The sequence below is a fragment of the Dunckerocampus dactyliophorus genome, chromosome 5 (genome assembly GCF_027744805.1).
Source record: "Dunckerocampus dactyliophorus isolate RoL2022-P2 chromosome 5, RoL_Ddac_1.1, whole genome shotgun sequence".
NCBI lineage: Eukaryota > Metazoa > Chordata > Actinopteri > Syngnathiformes > Syngnathidae > Dunckerocampus > Dunckerocampus dactyliophorus.
In genome coordinates this window covers 24,613,646-24,638,679 of record NC_072823.1, presented here as the reverse complement: position 1 = coordinate 24,638,679, position 25,034 = coordinate 24,613,646, and the positions used below count along the sequence as shown (strand labels likewise).

At 42.3% G+C, this 25,034-nt stretch overlaps 1 protein-coding gene across 1 annotated transcript in view; it reads left to right on the top strand.

Moving 5' to 3' along the window:
* The window catches only part of pik3c2a (phosphatidylinositol-4-phosphate 3-kinase, catalytic subunit type 2 alpha), a 38,109-nt gene that overhangs the window by 3,166 nt on the left and 9,909 nt on the right, over positions 1-25,034 (top strand). Inside the window, exons 2-18 of the mRNA XM_054775696.1 lie at positions 473-1,691; positions 9,427-9,524; positions 10,561-10,718; positions 13,958-14,078; positions 14,191-14,302; positions 14,440-14,519; positions 14,598-14,661; positions 15,597-15,743; positions 15,822-15,855; positions 16,505-16,733; positions 20,145-20,267; positions 20,357-20,524; positions 20,608-20,725; positions 21,239-21,381; positions 23,273-23,464; positions 23,553-23,646; positions 23,740-23,834. Of these exons, the coding sequence (XP_054631671.1) occupies positions 543-1,691; positions 9,427-9,524; positions 10,561-10,718; positions 13,958-14,078; positions 14,191-14,302; positions 14,440-14,519; positions 14,598-14,661; positions 15,597-15,743; positions 15,822-15,855; positions 16,505-16,733; positions 20,145-20,267; positions 20,357-20,524; positions 20,608-20,725; positions 21,239-21,381; positions 23,273-23,464; positions 23,553-23,646; positions 23,740-23,834 (3,125 nt within the window). The 5' untranslated portion in view covers positions 473-542. The remainder of the gene's footprint in view (positions 1-472; positions 1,692-9,426; positions 9,525-10,560; positions 10,719-13,957; positions 14,079-14,190; positions 14,303-14,439; positions 14,520-14,597; positions 14,662-15,596; positions 15,744-15,821; positions 15,856-16,504; positions 16,734-20,144; positions 20,268-20,356; positions 20,525-20,607; positions 20,726-21,238; positions 21,382-23,272; positions 23,465-23,552; positions 23,647-23,739; positions 23,835-25,034) is intronic.

Below are 25,034 nucleotides of genomic sequence, written 5' to 3'. Positions count from 1 at the left end.
TCCTACATGATGTGGAAGTGTCATTGTTAACATTGTTAGGTTGGTGTGTTTTTAAGTTTTTCTGGTTTATTTTTATGCCACTCCTAAATCTCGTGAACGGTGGGTTTCAGGAACTTCGAGATTTCCAATAGAGCTTAGGTGATAAAGCAATTTAATTTATTAACTCATTAATCATGAATGAATTCAACTTTCTGAATGTGCTGAGGGTCAATAATAAAAGACCTACGGGACGAAAAAGGCCCTCTGGCCGTACTGTGGAAACCACTGATATTGGTGGTTGCCATATGCAATCATTTGTAAAGTGATGGTAGATCAGTATGGTTCTCAGCCTTCTTCTTCCATATACCTTACGAGGTAAGAACAAGTACACTACATTATTATTGTTAACCAATAAGCAAAGTGCTGTTTCTGTTCGTGTTTTTCCTTTATGACATTTCCATTCATTTATCCAAAGTATCTCTCTTCCTTTCAGGTGTGTGAGGCTTTGCTCTGCTGTACTGATATAAAAGCCGTCACGCTCATGGCACCTCCCAGTTGACACAATGGCCCAGATATCAAGTGGTAATGGCTTTAAGCTGGATATCCCCCAGCCAAAGGGGGTCGTGGGTAAAGAGGAAGCCCTGCGCATGGAGGAGGAGGCATTAGCAAAGCTGCAGCGGGAGAAGAGACACACTTTTTCATCTTCCCCCAAGTCAAACCTGTCTAAGTCCAGCACCGTTACTACTACTGCTGCTCCTCATCCCTCACCCTTCACCACAAGACCAGAAAAGGACCTCATTGTCTTTCCCGAGACCAAAAAGCAGCCAGAGCCCAACAAGTTCAGGGATATAGACGTCGACAAGCTGACCAATGAGGAGCTGGAAAAGCTTCTCCTGGATGAGAATTTTGGAGCCAACAGCAACGTGTCCCGCCCATCATCGCTGTTGAACTTCAACCTCAGCGCCTCCTATCCTGGCGGCCATTCCTGTAGCTCCTCCCCTTTCCAGAGCACCCAGTGGACACCTATCCTGTCCACCCCGACAAGCTCCAGCGTGTCCACTCCCAGCCATCAGCCCGCTCCGCTGTTCCCCACCGCACCGTTCCCCAAGCCAGGCACATTTCAGAATGGCTACACTCCAGCCATTTCGCCATACATGGCACTGCCAGCTCAACAAACATCTTTCTTGGCCTTCACTCCCATCCAGCCTGCTGCTGCCACCACCACCATGGTGTTCCCCCCGCCGCCCGCCGTGGATCCCGAGATGGCCAAGCTCTTTGATAAGATTGCCAGCACATCGGAATACTTGAAGAATGGCAAATCGGCCTGCACTGACCTAGATTCCGCTCCGGCCTGCTCTGCGTCTCTGGCACCTGACCCAGCAGCTCAGCAGCCAGCAGCGAAGGAATCCACTTCCATCAGCCGCTTCGACTGGCTGGATCTGGACCCACTCACAAAGCGCAAAGCCGAGAACGACGAAGTGAGTGCCTCTCCGGGGGATGGACTGCCGGCCGCGCGGGGGCCCCCTGCGGGGGATCCTTGGGACGCAGTGCTGGAAACTGAAGACAAAAGTAGCAGCAGCCCCCCGCTTGAGGGGAAGGCAACCGGCTCAGTTCGCTCGCAGCACAGGAGGGCGTCGACGGGCGCCGCTGTCACGAGGAGTCACTCCCTCAACATCCCAGGAAGCTCCTCGCAGCACAAAGCAAACTGTCAGGTAGGCACACGCTAATGCTTGATTTCCACCTACACAGCTCTCCTCACCCGAGTCTTCCATTACCAAAAGCACGTACGATATCTAGTACCTGGTCAGCTTACTGGTCTGTCATTGGTGCATAAGATTTGTTGTTGTCACGTCATTGTTACTTTTAAGGATATGTGACAAAAAAAAAACCCTACTCTTGTGCCTTTAGCGATGGACGCTGCAGTATTGTACCCCAGTCTCCACTTGGCTGCAGAGCTCTATTGCCTTGCTGCCCTAAGTCTCCTTGTGAAGTAACTGTGTTTCTCTTTCGGGGGGCTGACTGACCAAATAGTAGGCTCCCTTTGCCTGCCATTCTTGTTTGTCAGCGTGTGTTCTTCTGACTGATGTGTTGAATGCATAGTTTAGTGTGTGAAGTTATCTGTGGTGTTATTTTGAATGGGGAAACAGTCACTCCTGTGAAGTTGGAAAACTCGTATAGGCCAGTTGGTATAGGCCAGGGGTCACCAACGTGGTGCCCGCGGGCACCAGGTAGCCCCCCACGACCACATGAGGTGCCCGCAAGCCTGCTTTTCATTCAGGTTTTCAGTTAATAATGTGAGAACACTAGAAAGAAATGTATTCTGAAACATAAAATGTGAGTTGTGGATACCAGCATTTTGTTAATGTTTTGGTAAAACAAGCATATAAGGTATGAAAATCATTTCTACAAAAATGAGTAGCTCGTGGCCATTTTCATTTTCTAAAAGTAGCTCTCGCAAGAAAAAACGTTGGTGACCCCTGGTATAGGCTATAGAGAAATGAAAACGTACGTGAACATCTTACAGGGTAAGTTACATAGCATCCTGCTGGTCACTGGGAAGAACCAGTGTTGGTCACTCTCTACAACCATCAACAGTCTTCTTCATCCTCTTAACTTAACATCCTCTTAACTTATTTTCCAATTGTTGTTTTTGTGGTTTTCTGTTGACTGCTGCATCCCATAATTCCCTCTGAAGCGTCTCTGAAATGCACAAGGGAGCTGATGTCTGGTGAAGAATATTTAGAACACTCCCCCAGGACAGGACTGTAGGCGAGTGGCAGCGAATTTTCTCTCCCTTAAGATGAAATTGCCATATGCCATTTGTCTGGCAATGGGAGTTATTTTGTGGTTGCATCTTTGTCTGCAGAATGCTCTTCAGTATTTGAGAACTCAGACTTGGAGCATTCTTTTAAGTGCTGTACTATATTTAGTTTGTTAATGGAGTATTTTAAGATTTGCACAAGATGATTTCAGCCCCATTGTTCATGTCAAGAGCCAACTATTGGCCCATGCTGTGTGTTTCTTATCAGAAAGTCCATTTGACCGCACTGTACCACACTCCCGTTCTTGCTTCAGTGGTTACAAAAGTGCTAACAATCATGTTTAAATGAGTCGTAAATTGTATTATCTCAACTTTGATCGTTGGGATTTAGTAGCTAAGCAAATACTTCACGGACATTGAATGAGAAATATATAAGAGGGTCACCATGGCGACCAGAGTCTGGAATGTCCATGCTGACTAACTCTTTGATACGCTGGGCTAAGTAGTACAAATGTAAATGTCACATTTGTGGTAAAGTTAAAAATACATTAAAAAAAAAAAGAATTTAAACACTTTGAAATGCTATTTAATTATTGAGACTTGTTTAAATACATTGTCCCAAAATCAAGTAGTTGTCCCTTTCCACTTCGCGCTTTCAATGTTGCGGCTTAACTTTATCACAGTTTTTCAAAAATATATGAATAAATTATGCTGTTGAATATGTGGTTGAATACAACCCGTTAGTCAGAAAATATGCATCTTTAAGCAAATTCTAGATTTTTTTTGCATTAATGAAGCATAATCAACCCAAAAAATGTCTAAATGAACTATCATACAATTATAAGGCATTCAGAAGACACATTCAAAGATGCTGTGGATGATATGTAGTATTGTACATTGATCACTAGGTGTCAGTAATGTCACTTTAATGGTTGGTGAGACACACACGCCAGACTTGATTGCCGGAACAACAGGCTTTTATTGCAGATTTGAATTATCTCACACCAGGCACAATAATCCCTAATAAAAACACAGGCTGGTGTTGCGGCCGTAACCCATGCCGAGCTAAAACTCAACTCTAAAACCCAGACGTCACTTCATGTCCGGCCACCACGCCATTACCCTAGGGAACATGTTTATAGCAACACACACAAAGCACGATTTTTAAATGGCTTATTTATAGGGGTGTCATGAGATCTGGATCTCGCAAGATTAAAAAGTGTGAATATTTTTAGAGAAAATCTGTCTCGTGGGTAGAGGGCAGCCTGAAGTCTGTCAGACTAAAGTATGGTATCGCTACTGTGAATGATAATACACATAATATGGAAGTGGCACTCCGAGAGGCAGGATTGGAACCACACATTAAATGCTGTACGCTCACTTTGCCCTGCGATCCAGCCTATTCTTCGATCCTCGGTAGGGGTGTCACGAGACGAGGTGATACATGAGATTGGGTCTATAAGAACGAAACGAGACAAAACTTTAACATTACAGAAAACGCAATAAAAATATATATGACAATGTACTAATTTAATTTTTACTGTTACAGTCTTCTGTACTCTGTATGTATGCTGGCAGCCCCGCCTCCACCCACCGAGACAAAGAGACCGTATGACTGACAAAAGGGCTCATCCCGTTCATGCCATTGTTCAATGGAACAAATGCGCCAAGGTGCTGAAACCAACCACCAGAGTGAGCTTTTCTTCCTGCCTGTTTGGAGGCGAGAGACAAGGAAAACAGACATGGAAATATATTGAGGTCGGCAAAATGATTGAGTTCATTTTCATTTACTGTGAGATTAATTCGTTTACTTGATAATAATAATAATAATAATAATAATAATAATAAAGTAGTTTATTATCGTCTTGGACTAAGTGTCCACAAGACATTTTTTTTCCTGAGCGAGAATTCTTGTCACGTTTTAATCATGTGACATCTTGTGGCATGAGATCTTGTGACACCCTTTGATGTCCCTGAATTGTTTTGTGACTCAGTTATATAAAAAAGTTTGATTGTCCTGTAAAAGTAATGTAAAATTATCGTCTTCTAGTGAACCCAGTATCCCCAAGCCTTACTTATTATGCCTACTGTACCATGTTGGCCACACAGTCAGGACATCTTGAAGATCTAGGTTTTGCATGTTCTCTCCGTGTGGGTTTTTTTTCCACGTACTCCGGTTTCCTCCCACATGTCCAAAAACATGCACATTAGGTTAATTGTCCAAAGGTATGAATGCCTCTCACCTAAAGTCATCTGGGATAGGCTCCAGGGATACCCTTGCGACCCTAGTGAGGATTGAGCGGCATAGAAAATCAATGTCTCCTGTATTGGTATTACGAGTGTAAAGGTGACTAAAGGGGTGTTAGGGGTGTATCCAGGGCTGTATAATGTTAAAAGCCAAAGGTCATAAACTGTTTTTTAATACTTAACTATGAAAATAGTCTATTTATAAATAAGGACAGAAATTCACTTATCACGGTTGGGTCTGGAACCAATTGATAAACAAGGGATTAAAACCATTGAAGGTCACTGAAGTGGACATGTGATCATTTTGCTACATCCTCATCCCAGATATGTGAAAAAGCTGTGGAACCAATGAAGCTTGTCGACAAGATACCACAAACACAGTGAAGCATTTTGCTTTGGCAAACTGAGCAAGCCCGTGCCTGCCTGCGTCTCCTCCATGCAAGCTGATTTTTATCTGCTCTGGCACTTTTATCTGAGTGTGATTTGTGCTTCATGCTTCAGTGAGTGTTGTGCACCTTGACGCCAGCCAGTAGTACAACATATGAGCCCCCCCCCCCCCCCCCCCCCCCCCCCACACACACACACACACACACACACACACACACACACACACACACACACACAGAGTCAGGACCTTAGGTTGTCTGACTCTTCTGATGTTTTATTTTATGCTGTAATTGCACCTTGAGTGTGCTGCTGTGCACTTAGCAGACAAATTGTGTAGTTAGTCCATGTGGCACAGATTCCAGTCAGTCACCTGAGTCAGAAAGCTGTGATTCTCCTGACCTTTTGACCTTGTTTACCGGCAGAGAACAGGAAAGTATTGTGAAAGATGAACAGCAAACCAGACTCCTAAAATATGTAATAATCATTGTCGGGAAATCTACAAACTGTTTTGGAAGATAGAAGTTGTCACTCAAATAGAATACTTCTGTCAGTACACTTCAATAAGTATACACTGTGTACTTAGTTCCTGAGTGCGGCAGTGTTGACAATGTGGTGCAGTACCAAATGCACCGCTTACCACAAACGACAATGACAATATTTACCCGCTTCTTCTTCTCTCCTTTTTGATGGTGAATTGCGACCACTCAACAGAGTATTATCGCCAACACTTGGAGCACCTGATAAAATATCTGCCAGCTTTTTTTCACAATTTTTGTACAATTATTAAAAATCAATTTTACTTTTTGCGGGGACCCCCTTTTTCGAATGAAGCCGTCGCTTTTTGTTTGGTAGTCCCTCTTCTTCCGCTACGAAGCCAAGATGGCAACTATTGAGGATGGTTGTTCTTTTATTCACTCATTCATTTGGCTGTGTTAGCTGCCGTTTGACTGATGATCACACCGTGAGCCTTGTTCTTCAAATGCCGTATTAAATTAATTAAAGCTTTTTAACGTTCTACCCCCACAAGATGGTTTTCGTGATATGTGTTGTCAAGTAAGTTCCACACGGCTGACATGATTGTTTTTGTTTTTGCACTCTTGCACAGTGTGTTTTGAAACGTTGAAATTATTAGCACTGAATTTTTATAATTTGAATTTTAAAACACCATATTTAACTAACTGAATTTTTGAATGCATGCATTTAGCGTGTGGATTTTTATTCAGTGACACTTTCAGCATAATTTGATTTTAAAAATTGGAATTATTTTTCAAGAATTCAGTCTAAAAAAAAGTCTTTGGTACTAAAGAAACAAATGAACCATCATACTTTTTCTTCTTCACTCCTTTTCTCCTTCTTGTCCCTTTCTTCACGTCATTTTCTTCTCCATCTTTGTCTCCTTTCAATGGTGGTTTGCAAATGAATTTCCCAAATTTTACCACTTCACCAATTCTACCACTAGCAGTTGCTCCTCAGCCACTGTTCTTTTAAGTTACTAGTCCTTCCCTTTACACTACATAGCCAAGAGTATTGGGGGTGATAAGTGTCCATCACTGTGCACTCACCATTTTGAGCATTTGGAGTGCAACATCCAGGTGCTGACAGTGTACTGCATTTTGCCCTATGTCTCATTGTGAATGCGCTAATGCACTCAAAAAACTCAAAAAGTGTAAGTACGGAAGTGCTCCAACTGAGACACAGCAAGAGATTTTAGTTTATCGCAGGAAGTGATTGGAGTCGTCAGTCACTTCCCGATCGAAAGAGGAATTTGATTTGTTGTCGGCGTCACCGCTTCCTCTGATGTGAGCAAGCTGCAGAGCTTGCCACAAGCACGCATTTGGCTTGTGTTGGCAAACACTCTGCTCACTTCAGTCTAGTCCTGTATCAAACAACAATCCTTTTGATTTTAATACCCAGTGTTAATATGGCTGGAAGTTTGAATCAATAGGCCTTGCTTATTCTTCATCATGGTTGTGTAGTCTTCAGTTTCCTCCTGTGGAACACCACACTGATTAAAAAGGAGAGAAGGCTTTAAGTCAACATGGGAATCACATGAGCTCCAAACAATGATAGGCCTGTCTCACTGTGCTGCGTGCATGCGTGCGTGCGTGCGTGCGTGCGTGTATGTGTTTTGTTCAGTCATAACATTCACTTGAGCCCTCCCCCCCTTTCTTTAAACGGCAGGACAACTTATGAAATTGTGAAAATTGTTGACTTTGAACCTCATGAGCGTTGGCTTATGGCTGACAAAATGCGTGCTCGTCGTCTGTCGGCCTCCCTCACTGAGAGACGCAGGTGGTTTGGTGTCAAACACCCCCCCCACCCCCACCCCCCTCCCGGAGAAACATGCTGAGTTTGAGATTCCTGCTGTCTCCTGGTGTTACGTCAGGTCAGCTCAAATAATGAAGATTTCTCAAATAACCGAGCAAAAAGTGATATAAAAGCGGCGGAGAATCTGCAGTGGGATTCACCTTGACCTTAATTCACCTAATGATGAATTACCTATTCAGCGTTAAACTTGCGTTGCGTGTGTATTAAACAGTTATGAACAGATTGCGTTCAACCTTACAGGGTCCACTGTATTTTGTATTTTCCAATTCTGGCTGTTACGTTCCACTTGCATCAAGGCCAAGTAGGGTAGCGACCAACCAGCACCAGGAGTTGCCCTTTAGTTTATTTGCATTACCGCCACCTGCAGGGCCTGTGGCCTGCCACCATTTAACAATTAGGTGAGTTGAACATAGAAGTATTTAGGTCTGTTTATCCTTGTTGGAGGTTCTGATGCCATATGTTTGATTTACAATGCTATCTACAAATCTAGTTTATTCTTGTTGTTAAAGACAACAAATAGCAAAACTATGCATATACATTGAATTATAGTGAAGTCGCAATTCTGCAGCTTTATCAAGTGAACGCATATGGCTCAGGTGACCATTGCTTGGACTCGCTGAGTAACGTAATAGCTTCTGGTGTTGCACCATCAGTGTATGAATGACCATTGACCATTGACTCTCCTTCTGTGCCGTCATTGTTCTGTGAAGGAAGTCATGTCTTGTTGGAAAGCCATTTGCATTGCACTGAGTCGCTGGACAGAATGATGATGATATGCTCCTGCGTTGAGGCGGCAGTGTACGCTTCGCAGGCTAGGCTTTTGTGGCCCGTGGCTTGTTTTTTTAATTTTTTTAAATTTAATTTAATTTTTTTACTGGCATGGTGTATAAATAAAATTAAAGAGGGGGGTGGGGGAAAAGCAAAAATGTGAAAAATAGAGGCACAACGTAATGGGGAAAAAAGCTGAGGTATTGATACTAACTAAGAAATAAAACTACTATGATGGCTGTAAACCCAGGGGAAACACTGCAATTCAATCATTTCCTGAGTCCTTCAGACCAATCATTGGCCACAATGAACGGTGTGACCTGACATTCAGCTATTTCAGGAAGTCTTTTTGTTGTTGTCCTGTTTCATTGTGACATTGTGGGTCCAACAAGAGGTTTGCGTTCAAACACTCTCACGTCCCTGATGGGAGGAAAGAACTATTACATCCACATTCCAAACATTTCACCAGACCTCTCTTTTCCCTCCTCCTCTTCTTCCACATCCCCCTCCCCTTGCTGGGAGTGATGTCAGAGTCCCATACTCCCAATGCTGTGACTGAGCACTTTTGCAGAGCGTTCAGAAGCTGGGCTCACAAAGGGGTGTGGCCTCGTTGTGCATTTCCTGTGCTACGGGAAGTGCGTTTCTCAAATCAGACAGTCCCGTAAAAAAGCACAAAGTGTTACTGTGAGTTCCCGGCAGCGGGCCGCTCATCCAAGTGGTGTGTGTGCGTGACTTTTTGACACACTTCCTAGATGTGTTTAACTCTTCCTGTGTACTGGGGAGGGCTTTTTGTTTCCTGCTACTAAAAACATATAAATCTCAAGAGGAAAAGGATGACGAGCACTCGTTGTGGGGCTGAAGTGCTTATTCTCATCTGGGGTGTTCCTGTTAGGAGAACATTACTTCTTTGTTTAGTATTCCTTCACCCTGTGTGTGTTTGTGTTTGGCTCCTGTAGGACAAGGGGAAAGGAAAATGTCTGGTCAGGAATGCCGCCCTGGAAGAAGAAGACGCTCAGAACCTGGAAGTGGTTGCCTTCTGCAAAGACGTAGCAAGGTAACATAGCCCTTTAGCATCACTGGCTCTCATTAGATGTTGAGTGCAGTAATTTGGGAGGGGGGGTGTCTAAAGCCACGACCTGTGGTCCACTAAAATAATATGTCCTCCTACTATCAACAAGTAAGACAGGTGAGCCCCAATTCATTCACAAATAAGAATCCAATCCAGTGATGCTGGTAACTGTACATTTTGGAAAGCTGCACATTTCTATGTGTGACAGACACGGTGTAAGAATGAAGTAAAGTGCAAAGTATGAAACTCTGGACCAATTCCATCCATCCATTTTCTATGCGCCTGTCCTCACTAGGGTAACAGAGGTATGCTAGATCCTATCCCATTTGACTTTGGGTGAGAGGCGGGGTACACCCTGGACTGGTCGCCAGCCAATTGCATGGCACATCTAGACAAACAATAATTCACACTCACATTCATACCTATGGACAATTTAGAGTCTCCAATTAACCTAACATGCATATTTTTGGAATGTGGGAGGAAACCGGAGTACTCTGAGAAAACCCACGCATGCACAGGGAGAACATGCAAACTCCACACAGAGATGCCTGGACTAATACAGTCAGTGAAATGATAAACTGGGCTCATTCAGCACACTATGCATGAACTAAACCTAAGTATTAAAGGAAGATGTCGTACTCCCTTGCATAACCAGCACTTTCATTGCAAATTAAATATTTACCATCCAAAGGCCATACTTGGAAATAATTCCGGACCGCGGATATACTGAGCTACCAGGCTTGTTGCTGTGTGGAGCATGTCATCACTCGCACTATCCCGTTATCTCTTATTACGCCAGTATCAGCCGAAAATATCAGTCTGCTATTATTGTCGCACATGCCTAGTTATCGTATCAAAAATAAATATTTTTAGGGCGCGTCCATTATTCACGTTTTTTGCCACTCGCTGGGGGTCTTGGAACATACAATAGCGAATGGTGGGGATCTACTGTATTATCTGCTAGAGTTGGCAGTAAAACATGAATGTTGGTCCTGACTGCTGTGTGACTCCCCCCCCCCAGCCTGCGCTCCAAATTCCCTCATGGCGACATGGCCACCAACCCTGGTTATGTCCTCAGTCCTGTCATCCCCCAGAGGGATCCTGGAGGGGACACCAGCTCCGTGAAGGTGTCCATTGAAATCTCTGACTCTCAGCAGCCTGTAACCTTCACCTGTGACGGTAAGAAACTTCCCTGGAGAGAAGAATGTTAAATACAGCAAACACAAGAAGCTTATAAAGCAGATATTATGTCTGCAAGGTCTTTTACTGCATTCAGGTCAGCCAAAAAAATTCCCTCTGACTTTTAAGAGCGACTGGTTCCAGATAAGAAATTACTAAAGGACGAAACGACTGTTGCAGCAACCAAACTCTTCACCCCCCTGCCCACCTATCTTTTTTTTTTTTCCTGCTCTGGTTAGAAGTACACAACGTTTCTCTTGTGCATACATGCACCCGCAATGGCGAGGAGCCATGTTTCCTCCTTGTCTCAAGGACTTTTAACAATTCCAGTTTCCTTCCCTTGAGAGCTGATAATTACTGACCCCTCACACACACCGAGCTCACTCACTCTTTGGCCTTTTGTGTCACTAGTAGCTTGTAAATTCTTGTTTGTGTGTGTGTGTGTGTGTGTGTGTGTGTGTTTGTGTTTCTGGGTGTGTGTATCATATTGTCAATCCTGCTGACGCCTAATGTGTTTCCAGTAATGGGTCTCGGCGCTGTCATGTCTTACATCTGGTGGACTTGACCCACTGTGCACTCAAGCTTCCTTCCTTCCCTGCTTTCCCAGCTTCCTTTTCACTGTACTTTTAGGTCACCTTCTATGAAGGAACGAAATACGTCCTTTACTGCTTTTTGGTCCTGTGCATTTAACAGGTGTTGTGGTGGATCCAGTACTTTACATTCACAAGCTGAGGCCGAGTGGGGTAGTGAAAAAGAAATAACCATCATTCCTCTGGTGGGTGGAGGGCTGTTATTACTGGATCCCAGGGTGGTCTCCATCTCTTTAAATGTCTCAGCACTAACACACTTGTCAGCTTTGACCACAGTTTTTTAGGGAAGAGCCTTATCTTAACTTGGCATCCATTTGCCAGTGATTAGCTGGTACAGTAGCAGCTGCTTTCATAGCTGCGAAGGGACAGAAATAAGCTTCCTTGTGTCAACAAACACACTGATGACCTATCCCTACCGCTCCACTAATTCCTTTCAACAACATGCTGCTGTAGTACGTATAAACCGAGAACAGGTTTGATTTGAAATATGAGCTCTTCAAAGCAGAATGGTGATTAGCAGGTTGGAGTGTCTATTCACACCTTCACAGCATGTATACAGTCACTGGTTTTAAAGAATCATACTGTTTACATTTTGACATCATGACCCCAAGACACTTAACAAAATTGATCAGGAGTACCTTGCCATCGTGAAGCTTCAAACAGGATGTTCTTAGAAGTGGTTACTGAGCTTCGAGTGTCATCAGCATGTTGCAGCAGAGAGACTGGACTTGCGCAAAAAATACTGAAACATTTAACTGTTGGACACATGCATTAAAAAGTTTTTAAAGTTAAAATTAATTGCATGCGTGCATTTTAGGTTTTTGGGAGTTGTTGATGTTAATGAACATTTGAAAAAGGAACAGACAAGAAATGTTGTCTAGCCCAGGGCTAATTTCCATCTGTTGTACCCAAAAAGGTGTACAATATTGTCGTCCCTCGTTTATTGCGAGTAAGTGGTTCTAAGCGTAGAAAACCTATTTATGACCTTCTAAATATGTTTTATACCATTATTAGACACTCATAGCACTTTTATTTATTTATTTGTATTATTTATTTGTTTTAATGTCTCTTCTGTTGTTGTTGCTTAATTTATTGGTATATATGTTTCTTATTCTTATTCTTTCTTGTGTTTTCTTTCTTTTCTTGGAAGAATGAACAGAATAAGAATTTCATTGCATGGTATAACTGCCTGTTTTACTATGCATATGACAATAAAACTCTTGAATCTTGAATCTATAAATATGAAATAACACCCCTACAGTCACCTTTACACTAGTATTACCCAATATAGTACACATAATAGAAAATAAGCCACCTTAGGCATAAATAATATAACACAGACTCACATGTTAGCATTGACAGCGCACTTCCTGGTAGCTGTTGTCTCATCAATGTAACGTTACTAACCCCTAGAGACTAGTATAGAATACTACTGTACTGCCGCTGTTTGTGGTTAAGGAGAAACTCGCAATGCATTTCAACCGCTTTATTAACAAGCAGAGAACACATGCAGTTAACATTCACACAGGAGCTGCTGTCGGCCACTCTCGACGCTGCTAACCCGCTGCTAGCACTCAGCTAACAAGTCAACTGTAGCTAGTTGACACACATCCCTTTCCAGGGCCCTCTTCTTAAAGGCGCACACAAGTCACAGATACTGTATTACACTTCATGTCACATACTCTGAATGTCTTATATTTGTATTTTCATTCATTTAGCCATTTTTATGCTTGAAAATGTTTAATTTAGGCCATGAATACATACAATTGGCTTAAATATGCATATTTTCAAAATAATAGACCATATTAAACCACGAAAAAGCGATCATTTTTTAATTCATTTTTTAAAAACCGTGATAGAGGGCGACAGTACATAAAAATAGAGGTTGTGCAATCATAAAATATGATGAAAAATGTACATTATACTGTAAGTACTATACATTAAAATCCATCCGTCCTCTATGCTGCTTATCCTCACTAGAGAATGGTATGCTGGAGCCTATCCCAGCTGACTTCGGGCCAGAGGCAGGGTACACCCTGGACTGATCGCCAGCCAATTGCAGGGCACATATAGACAAACAATCATTCACACTCGCATTCATACGTAACCTAACATGCATATTTTTGGAATGTGGGAGGAAACCTGAGTACGCGTAGAAAACGTGCGGAGAACATGCAAACTCCACACAGAGAAGTCGAACAGAGATTCAAACCCAGATCTTTCAGATCTGCTGACTGTGTGGCCAACATGCTAACCACTAGGCCACCAAGCCTATACATTAAAAGCAACCTATACGTTCAAACTGAATTAAAAAAAAAAATAGTAAATTTCCTACAATACAGTCACACACACACACAGACACATTAAACGCCACAATGAGGGCACTCATTCTGGTGGTCTCATTTGACTGAAAAATATTAAAATGCGTGGCGATACTGTTCCACTCCTGTCCTGTAGGTGCCAGTAATGTGCGTTACAAAGTAGCTACTAGTGTAACTATATTTTGTTACTTTGTACCATTTGCATGAACCACAACAATGCCTTCAATGTTGCGTCCTTCATAGACAACTGAATTTTGCATTGCTGATGTGTTTTGTAAAGCAACGTTTTCATCACTGTGCTGCCATTCACTGTTCTTTCCCTATCCAGTGAATTCTCCAGTGGAGCTCCTCATCAGTCAAACTCTCTGCTGGGTCCACGATGACCTCAACCAGGTGGACTTCTCCAGCTATCTGCTTAAAGTCTGCGGCCGGGAGGAAGTGCTGCAGAAGTAAGTTCTTTTAATGAAAATTAATATCTTACAAAGACCACCATCATGTAAATTGGACGATTGTTATACTTTTTGTTTTATGATACCTTCTTTTTTTTTATACTTGTTGCAGTAAACACAGCCTGGGCAGCCATGAGTACGTCCAGAACTGCAGGAAGTGGGAGAATGAGATCACGTTACAGCTTCTCTCTCACTCCACCATGAGACAGGACTTGGCTCGCACTGTAAGACATTTGCATTTCCTCTTTAACCGCTCCCTACCTCCCTATTCATCCTCCTTTGCAAATCTGATCCTGCTCATGTCTCTTTTTAACGTGCTCGGTTGCTGAATCTTTTCTGGCGGTTTTTCTCCCCCGCTCAGGTGGATGATGACAACGCCACCATAAATTTGGAGAAGCACCTGAGCTATGTGGAGCGGCCCTTTAAGGAGACTGCCACCAGGTAAAAAGGCCCAACACTGACAAGGTTTGGAACGCAACAGAATATTACCCTCACCTCTGTCTTTGTCTCCGTCTCCAGACAAGGGCTGACTGACTACTTGGAAGGCTATCACAACCAAGTCAGCATCTGCCTACAAAATGAGGTACATGTGATCGCTCTGCAAGTTGGGGAACTGAAGGATGGAAAGACATTTTTAATTCTTGAGAAGTCACACAAAAATGAATGTAACTGTTGGCAATTTGCCGTTACAGTTTCTAGGGCTTTGTGGTTCCCCAGTTCACACGTGTCACTCTATATGATCACAAGGTTTTTCTTTTTGAAACTGATTTGAATACAGTTTCATCATATTGTAAAATTCTTGGAGGAGGGAAAAGCTTTTTAGAAACTGCACAGCTGCAATCTATGCCACTCACTCCAACCCCGTGATGTCATACATGCTAATAATAGCATGTACAGTGAACTGTTGGCATGTGTTATTGGTCGTTTTACACAAAACAGCACATGGTTGGCACCAGTACTACTTATTGATTATGGTGATTATGAAGGAAAACTGTGGCCATGTCCACATGAACACGGAAATTTTTTTAAAAAGGCGTATGGTACCCACTCTGGTGTTCAAAAACCTTCCATCCACATCAGTGGCGTTTTATTAAAAAAAAAAAAAAAAGAAAGAAAGAAAGAAAATCTGTCCACATTGGCCAAATCGGAAGCCTGAAAAACCAACCCCACCTCCCACGCCTCTGTTCCTCAATATAGCGATATATTAGATGTACAGTACAGGCCTACATTTTGGACACACACAATACAACCTCATGGTCCCAACCCCATTAATAAGGCAAGACATTCCACTAAGTAACCCTGACAAGGCACACCTGTGAAGTGAAAACCATTTCAGGTGACTACCTCATGAAGCTTATTGAGTGAACACTCAGTTTTTACGGACAAAAACCTACGTTTACGTGTGGACGAAAGGTTTAAACGCATAGAAAAATATGCCCTTCTAAGGTATCTATGTGCATGTGGACAACTGCAAATCCCCCCCCGAAAAACAACAAACGTGTATCTATATGGCTTCAGAGTACCCAGTACAAGACTGTGGACCGCGTGGTACAGACGGTGAAGAACTTTTGCTGTGCTCTGGATGAAGTGGAGACTCCGGCCGTGACTGAGGCTGTCAAAAGGTTGCGACACTCTGTCAACTTACCGAGGACGCGCTCGCCCAAGGTGGGCTTTAAATGCACACATTAAACACATTTATTTCTTAGTATATGCTCCTAAAATTGAACATTTCTTGCCTCATAGATGGGGTCCCCATCGTCTGGACAGCCATCAAATGGTAACAACCACACACACAGATTACTGTAAATTATGAAAGAGTAACAACAAGAGGGACACTCAGTAGAGCTTAGACCTCTTCAAAGTTAAAAGTGAAAATAAGCATGGTGTTTGTGTTGACGATGACTGGACTACCATATTTATTCTGGGACAGAACAGAACAGTTCAAATATGGTTGGAACAACCTTCCACTGTAAAATAAACGACAACAAGAAACAAACCCTTTATTTGCATTTAGCTGGTTTCTTTCTTGGCATATATGATAACCTTCTACAGCATTTAGTGGAAATTGACTATGAAGTTTTTGCACAAAACAATGCCTCTCATCTTTTATGTTGTTTCCTTTGTTTTAAATTGTAATAATTACATTTTGCATGCTAACTTAAATAGATGCTGTCTCACAAGTCAACATTTTCAGGCAAAAAGATGCTTTGACAAGAGTTTGATGGGTATAATGGAATTTGATATTGATTTTTTGAACTGTGAAAGGCTCATTATAGGGTTTACAGGATCAAGAATAAGTATTTTAGAGTATTTTTATGGGTGCATCCATGAGACGTTATTTTCGCCATTCGCAGGGACCCACTCTATGAATGCATCCCCACCCCATTCATTTTTGACTCTCCATTACCTTGTCACCACCCTGACAGGTCAGGGCAGTCCCGTGGATGAGAGCATGGCGCTGCTAACTCAAGCCGTCTACGACTTGGCCAAGCTCTACCTGCGCTCCTTCTGTGCCCCCTCCACTTCCTTTAGCTTGACCTTGCTTAACAGCAAAACAGCTGAGCGGCGGAGCAGCAAAGAAGCTTCTGGAACCACAGACCACCTTCAGTTCACCCTCTTCGCCTTGCATGGCATCCCGGCCAATTGGGTCAACAGGTAAGTGCAGATCCACTTGTACTGTTTGGTTTTGAGAGGGGGGAAAAAATCCATGCACTACTAATCCTCATGTATTTTAGTTATGTGTTCACCATGCGTGAAGTTAAATAGTTTGTCGGCTGATGTTAAGTGAGGACATCTGCTCTTGACTGTCAAAGCAGACAGTCTGGTTTTCTTCTGATTAACAAACAGCTCCAGTGTTGCTCCCCATGGCTTGTTTTTCCACACCAGTGTCCAGTTTCAACCTGGCTTTATCTTGTGCGTGCATGCACACATACAGCCAAATTTTCCATTCCCAACTCTTGCCATGCATCCGTAACCACAATATGTACACTTTTGGCCCATTATAGAATTCTGCAAAAGCACAGAAATTCTTTCTGTAACTAGAATAGCGATCGGTAGGTAGATCAAACCTTTGGAAAGGCTGAACCCTAATCGTTTCACTCTGGATGGATTTTGCAGTTCCGTCCCTCCGTAGCAATTTTCCTCCTAATAACCGGCTTCTGTACTAGTGCTGACTCTATTTTAAGCCAACAGCAAACATTGTCGCTGTGTTTCCCATGCCCGGCTGTGTAGGCCGACATTTTTGTTGTGATGCTTGCTTGTTGAGGTGGCACTTTGTTTGTCTTTGGCGAGACTCGCATGTCAACCATGTGGTGCAGCCGCAGGAAAGGCCCCGGCCAGTGATAGAGCTGCCAACACAGATGGCACTGAGCTCCAGTTTTCACAGAATGAGTTTGTAACAACATGTGAGCTCTCAACATAGGACTTGAACGTTGTATTTTTGTTCAAAGTGCACGTATTTACTAGGGGGGGAATCTCTGACCACCTCACGATTCGATGCGATTACGATTAAGAGACAATGATAAAACGATGATTGATGGATCTCGATGCATCTTTTTTTGTGAACAATACTTTCTAAATTTTTTTATGCATAATTTTTGTGCTCACACTTTAAAATAAGGTACAAAAAAATACAGTAGTTACTGAGGAACTACTGGTAATAAAGAACTAATGACTAAGGCACATAAATTTAGAGTACTTCTTGAGTAACTAATGAGTAGTGGTTAGGGTTAGGTAGGTTCGGTCCTCATGAACTACCGTAAATATGTGTACCTTATTGTAAAGTGTTACTATTTTTTTTTTTAAATCTAATTTATTTTTTCTCACTGAGTTCTACCAAAACAAAGCATATTTGTAATGATGATTTGGGTGGAAAATTAGTTTTCACCTGCTCAATGGTTCTCTGGTTGGCAGCAACTTCAGCTGGCTGTTTCCTCCTGGTTCGGGTGGAAATGTTCTACATGGTTTCTCATATCTGTCGTGTTCTGAAAATATTTTAAGCTTGTATGACTAATCTTTCATATTGTCTGGCTCATTTTTACCTTCAACTACGTGAAAGCCAAAGTGCTTCCAGGCGCTCGCTTTAAATCCAGAGAGTGCACCACCATCAACTGTCTGGGCGACACTTCTGTTTTCCGTCTTTTTGTTAGGTTTTTTTTTTTGTTCCGTCAGTATTTATTATTGATATTTCTGAATCGATTAATGATCGTCAATGTCACATTGCGATGCATCTAAGATTCAATTATTTACCCCCACTCCTACTATTTATGTATGTTGTTGATGCCTTTAATGGTTTTAGATGGGGAGAGGCCCACAGCAGCACCCACTGCCCGTTGAGAAGAGCAATACATGCTCCAAAAGACCCCAATAACACAAGAAAAATTACATTTGTCACTAGTCACTTTTTTTTTTTTTTTTTTTTTAAAGAAAGCGTACCCAGAGAGTCTGCACGGTGGCCGAGTGGTTAGCATGTTGGCTACATAGTCAGGAGATTGGGAAGACCTTGGTTTGAATCTCCGCCTGGCCATCTCTGTGTGGAGTTTGCTTGTTGTCCGGATTCGTCCCACATGCATGTCAGGTTAATTGGAGACTCTGAAGTGTCCATAGGTATGAATGTGAGCATGAATCATCGTTTGTGTATATGTGCCCTGCGATTGGCTGGCGTCCAGTCCAGGGTGTACCCCTCCTCTCGCCCGAGGTAGTAGTAGTAATAATAGTAATAATAATATGCATTTTATTTAAATGCATTTTATTTGTAAGTGCCATTCAAGGAAACTGTACAGTTAAAAGCAGGGCACACATTAAAAAAATTTTTTTTTAGCTGGAATAGGCTAGCGGCATAGAAGATGGATGGATGGATGGATGGAGTACCCACAGAGAGGTATGAACACTCGCTAAATATAGCGACAAAGTTGGCTGATCTCTCCTGCTAGGTCTTTTTATTCTCTGGCAGACCAGTTGCATATGAGGTACGAAGCGGAGTTATGATTCAAACCGTCATCTACTGTACAGAGTTCTAACGACAAGCTTCATTCACAGACAGTCCCTTTTATGATTTGTTTATGAGTGATGTTGAACAGGTAGTGACAAATCTAATTGTCACTACCTGTAATTGCCTTCATGATGGTCACGACGTTTGAGCGGCTTGGACAGACATGCAGCCAATGTTGGTTGGCATTTCTCCACTTTTTGAGCATTTAACAACTTTTCACTTTCTTTTCTTTAATGCATCGACATCAGAACAGTCTGCCTCACACTTGAGAGACATAATGAAGGGTTGAAATATAACTTAAATCAGCAGAGGTGCCTTTTTTTTTTTCCAGTGTAGCGACAGGTGACAACGTTTTTGTTTTTTTTTGGTACAGTATTGATCATTTATGGGAGTGCATCTTAACCAGGAAACATCGTAACATGAGGACCACCTGTACTTGTGCTCTTTTATTACTGTAGATTTCATTAGATTATGCATGGCTAATACAGTTGAGTGTAAATTGCCCTATTTACTATGCACACAAGATTTATGCCTCACTTTTCTCTTGAATGTATTTTGTAGACTTTTTGCCCCTAGAAATACTTGCAGCATGGTTGTGTGTAAGAGGATGCTGCTCAGAATCTAGCAGCGGAGTGAAGAAAGCATCATTGTGAGAACAAGGTTGCCCTGAAAGAGTTGAACAGCTTCAAAGCTCCTGCACCCACACAGACTGGTTAAAATTAGACTTGTTCTTGGGTGTGTGTGTGCGTGCGTGCGTGCGTGCGTGCGTGCGTGTGTGTGGAATTCTAACAGAAATACAAGAAGCCATTATGTGGATGTTCAGGTCTATTAATGCTCACGTGTAGGCGTCAATGTTATCACTTGGTTTAATCAGACTGCTAGTGAGCGTGTCTGGTTCTAGTTGGGGAAGTGTTAAATGTTTCTTCTGTTCTTATTCATTTTCTTGTTTTCTTTCTCTTTTTTTAGGGAGGATGAACAGAATGAGAATTTCATTTTGTAGTATAACTACCTGTTTTACTGTGCATATGACAATAAAAAAATTTTGAATCTTGAAATGCTCAATGTTTTTGTCACAGTTATGAGAAATACTTCTTGGTGTGTTCCCTCACCCACAATGGCAAGAACCTCTTTAAGCCGGTCCAGTCCAAGAGAGTGGGTACATACAAGAGCTACTTCTACCACATCAAATGGGATGAGCTGTGAGTGATGAGTGCTTTTTTCTTTTTTTCTTTTTTTTTTTTTGCACCCCGTTTCTTTCAATGACGCTGTTTTTGTCTCTTTGACCCAGCATCAACTTCCCGATCGCAGTAGCGGTGCTCCCACTGGAGTCCATCCTGAGCCTGACTCTGTACGCTGTGCTCAACCAGAACGCTGGAGGCTCTCCAGACTCCAACAAACAGAGAAAGGCCCCAGAGATGCTGGGAAAAGTGTCAATGCCACTCTTTGACTTCAGACGGTAAGGAAGACACGCCATGAATGACACTTCAGGCTGGTGTCAGTTTTTTAAAAGAACTTTTCTCTACTGGCTGTGCTTCACAGGGTTCTCGCCAGGGGCACCAGGCTGTTGTGTTTGTGGACATCTACCCAGGGTGCTGCCGCTGCTGCTGGCTCCACAGGCAGCCGCAAGAAGATTCCTGTAGAGAGAATCGTGCTGCAGGTTGTACAGTCTTTATAAAGATGCTAGCACTTTGTGTAGCTGCTCTTGACTGACAGTACATTAGTGATCTGTAGCAACCAATATAGTAGATAGCAGAGCACAAGAATATTTCTACGCCAATATAAACATTGTCATTCTAAACAATAATAGCCATGTAAAGGTGACTATAGGGGTGTTATTTCATGTCTACAGGGCTCTCATAATGGTAAAAAAAAAGGCTTTTAGAACGTTATAAACAGGTTTTCTATGCCCTAACTACGAAAATATTCCATTTATTAATCAGGAACCTTACTTCCTGGAAATTCACTTATCACGGTTGGGTCTGGAACCAATTAACTGGGATAAACGAGGGATGACTTCATAAAAAAAACATCTGAACTATAGTAAATGTAGTTTAACTCAATCTTGTCAAATGCTGTTTTTAATGGAAACCACATTTCTGCTTTTGCATAGTGCATGAACTGGTTAATGCTGGAATTGAACTTGTTTGTAACTGTTGGTTATCACCAACAGGTGGATTTTCCAAAGTCGATGCTGGATGTTTTGTATGTGGGACCTCAGGAAGCTCCCAGCCCAGAGCCCAACACACTCGAGGAGCTGGACCCAGACCTAAGACGCAAACTGGAGAAAATCTGCAGCCGTGCATCCAATTTTGGGTAAAGGAAATGCTGCTTCACAAAAAAAAAAAAATAATAATATACCGTAAATTCTGTACTGAGTCTACCTGAATGTACCACTAAATGTAAAGCGGAAAAGAAATGTGTACATACATATAGTCATGGAAAAAATAATTAGACCACCCATGTTTCTTCAGTTTATTGATTCGTTTTAATGCCTGGAATAACTAAAGGTGCATTTGTTCAGACAAACATAATGATGATAACAAATGTAGCTCAAAAGAGTTTAATCTAAGAGGTGATATCTGGCAACTTCCATGGTTTTCTTGATCATAACCAAAATTAGGTAGGTTCTTACATGAATAGCTATAGCATTGTACTGCCAAAAAATGTAACTCTTATGAGCTCTTTTGATCAAACTTACTCAAGACCAAAACACGATCACGCCATAAAATGTTAAAACATGATATTAGTGTCCACTTCACTCCTTCCTGAATCTGCACTCTATGCATCATGGGAACTGTAGTTTCTGTAGCCATAAATTAGCCGCATTCTTGGCAAAGTTCAACACGTTGGGGGGGGGAAATGTAGTTTATTGAAAGTGCGGCCCAGGGGCCATTTTCGGCTTGCTTTTCTTTTCTCTTTTTTTTTTTATTTTTTAATTGGCCTGTAGCACATTGAAAAAATACAATTATTAAAAAAAAAAAATGGGCGGGACTGTAACCTAAAGAAACAAACAAACAAAAAATGTTATGTAAGGAGAAAAAGTTAAAAATTTTGCAGGATCAAAAACAAATGCAAAAGAAAAATACCAAAAACACACACAAACCCCCTCCACGGGACGGAAGTTAGCAAGGCTACCAGGTGTGTCAGACATGAGCAATATCTGTCTTTAAAAACATGAGTGACATCCAAGAGAAAGTTTACTGAATGAAAAGGTACATTTTTTTGGTCTTTGTTGCGCACTCAGCTGTAAAAAAAAAAAAAAATGTGTTTGCACCGCACATCCTTAGATTTTTTTTTTTTTTTCTTCGTACACGGCCCTTTGTGCTATAAGTTTGGGTTCCCCGGCCCCAGAGTAAGTAAATATGAACATGGATTTTCTTTTCATTTGTAAGTCCACTGGCTGCTGCTTGTTAGTGTCATGCACACATACAGTATGTGTTTTGTGTTGATTAGCTGATCCAGGCCAAGCTCCGTGCTGCCAGCCAAGTCTCCTCCCCGTTGCCAAAGACCATGACACTCCACTGGCACTCGAGTACAGAGCAGTCTCTTATCGGGCCCTCGCCGCCCGCGTCCTGTTCTTTCCCATTCGTGTCCCCGGCCCGTGTGGGCACAAGGCTTGTGGAGCCGCTTTTGTGTGCCCCCTTTGTGTTTCGGTGCTCGCCTGATCCCTGGAGAGCAGCATATTATTTATACAGGGAGGTCAGCGGCAGACTTTAAAAGAAACAGTGAGAACCAGCACCACATCATCTCACTATAAAAGACCATTGCTCAAAAGAAAAAGAGGAAAGTGCAACTATTGTACTGGATTCATGATTGGCACATACCAGATAAAGTCACGGATGATGGAAACATAACATCTCACACTTTTTGACTAGTGTTCGGGCAAAATATTGATATTGCGCTCATCATACAGTATCCTGATGATATTAACATGACATGCAGCCTGTTTTATGTATAACTTATTAGCATATTGACATTGGACTAGCCTTTTTAGAAAACTGAAAATATCAAAATGGCCCCCACATTCTTGATTTTTCAGTGTGCGGCCCTTTGGTGGAATTTGTTTGAACACCTGTGCGCTATGTTTTCAATCTTGATCTCTCGTTATTCAAGGGAAAGTTACTTCTCAAACCTGGAGATCCTTCCAAATGCGTGCAGAAACCAGACTGATTAAAAAATGTATTTAATAGACCTTCCTTTGCAGGCTTAAACGGGCAGACCACCAGCTCCTCTGGGACCATCACCTTCACTGTCGAAGGGATCACCCCAGCAGCCTTCCCAAGGTGCTGGCCAGTGCACCCAGCTGGGACTGGGCCAGCATGGCTCACATCCACGCCCTGCTACACCACTGGCCCCCGCTGCCCACCGTCACCGCACTGGAGCTGCTCGACTCCAAGTATAGCTTTCATTCCCGCATGTGTGTGGTGCACTCTGCTTGGTTTTATGACTTGTAACTCTGTGTGTGTGTGTGTGTGTGTGTGCAGGTTTGCTGATACTGAGGTGAGGCGGGTGGCTGTCAGCTGGATTGAGAATAGCAGCGATGATGAGCTGGCTGACTATCTGCCACAGCTGGTGCAGGTACAGCTGCTCACCGGCATCCAGACCTGCAACATACAAACACACCTACCACTCGCACCTCTCATTAGTTGCGTTGTTGTCGTCCCCTCACAGGCTTTAAAGTTTGAGTGTCACCTCAAGAGCGCCCTGGTCTTGCTCCTGCTCTCCCGAGCGCTCGGCAACATCAACATCGCTCACTACCTCTACTGGTGAGAAGATATCAATTTCTTTTGTTATCATTAAATAATGTGTACAATGGAATTTAACACATCAGAAAAGTACCTCATCAATACAAAATACTGATTAAACACGAGGACACTCTTGACGCACAGCTACATACAGTATGCTTGTGTGTGTGTATACTGTAGATACAGAAAATATGGCAATAGAATTACATCTATTTGCTGGCTAGTAGGTACAAATTTGTTGATTATTGTACACGCTATAATGGATGATAATAATACTAGTTATAGCATCTTTAATGCACATAAGGTATCAAAGGTCGCCCCCCACATTCTTAGTTGTATGCTATGCAGTTGTCCCTCGCAGTATCGTGGTTCGATTATCGCTCACTCGTGATACAGCGTTTTTTTTCAGAAATTAATTCATTCATTAAGGATCTGTTTCTTTCTATGCTATGGTCTCTTTTTAGTCAAAATATGTTGAACTGCAAGTGATATGTGTAGTATTCTAGCCACTACGCAGCAGTAATGTTACATGGATGAGACATCCATTTTTATTACATTACCCTACCTTGCACTCGAAAAAGGGTTATCCTCCCATACCGTGTGGAAGTGGTAAGTTTGTGGCTTCTTACTTTGTCCTTCTTCCCCACTTTGCTTGAAACTCTTAAGTTTAGAAGAAATAAATTTGAGGCTAACTGTTTAGCTAGCTTGCTAGCTAGTGGCCGGCTAGAGTCCATGTAGCAAAATAGTTGTGAAATCAAGTGTAAACAATGAATAATAGGAGTGTAATGGTGCGTATAGGGCTTCTATTTTATGTTTACAGGGCTCTAATAAATGGAAAATGTTAAACTGTATTTAGAAAGTCATAAACAGGTTTTTTATGCTCTTAACTATGAAAACATCCCATTTACAGTATTAACATTGAATCTTATATCACGGAAATTCATTTTTTCGCGGTCAGGTCTGGAACCAATTAACCACTGTAAACAAGTGACGACTGTATCTGTATTTTCATCTTTTATTTGAGAATTGTACCCAAAATGAACCCAACAGTGACCTTAAAACCGAGCTACGTATTGAGCTGTCATTATGGCGAACTGTTACACGCCTTGTATCCATTACAAAGAATGTTATTGAGCTTTGCTGTTTACCTAATGGTTTAGTCAGTGAGTGAGCACTTCACTGCAGTTGTTTTTCAGTTTGTACTGTACATGTGTGCGTGCG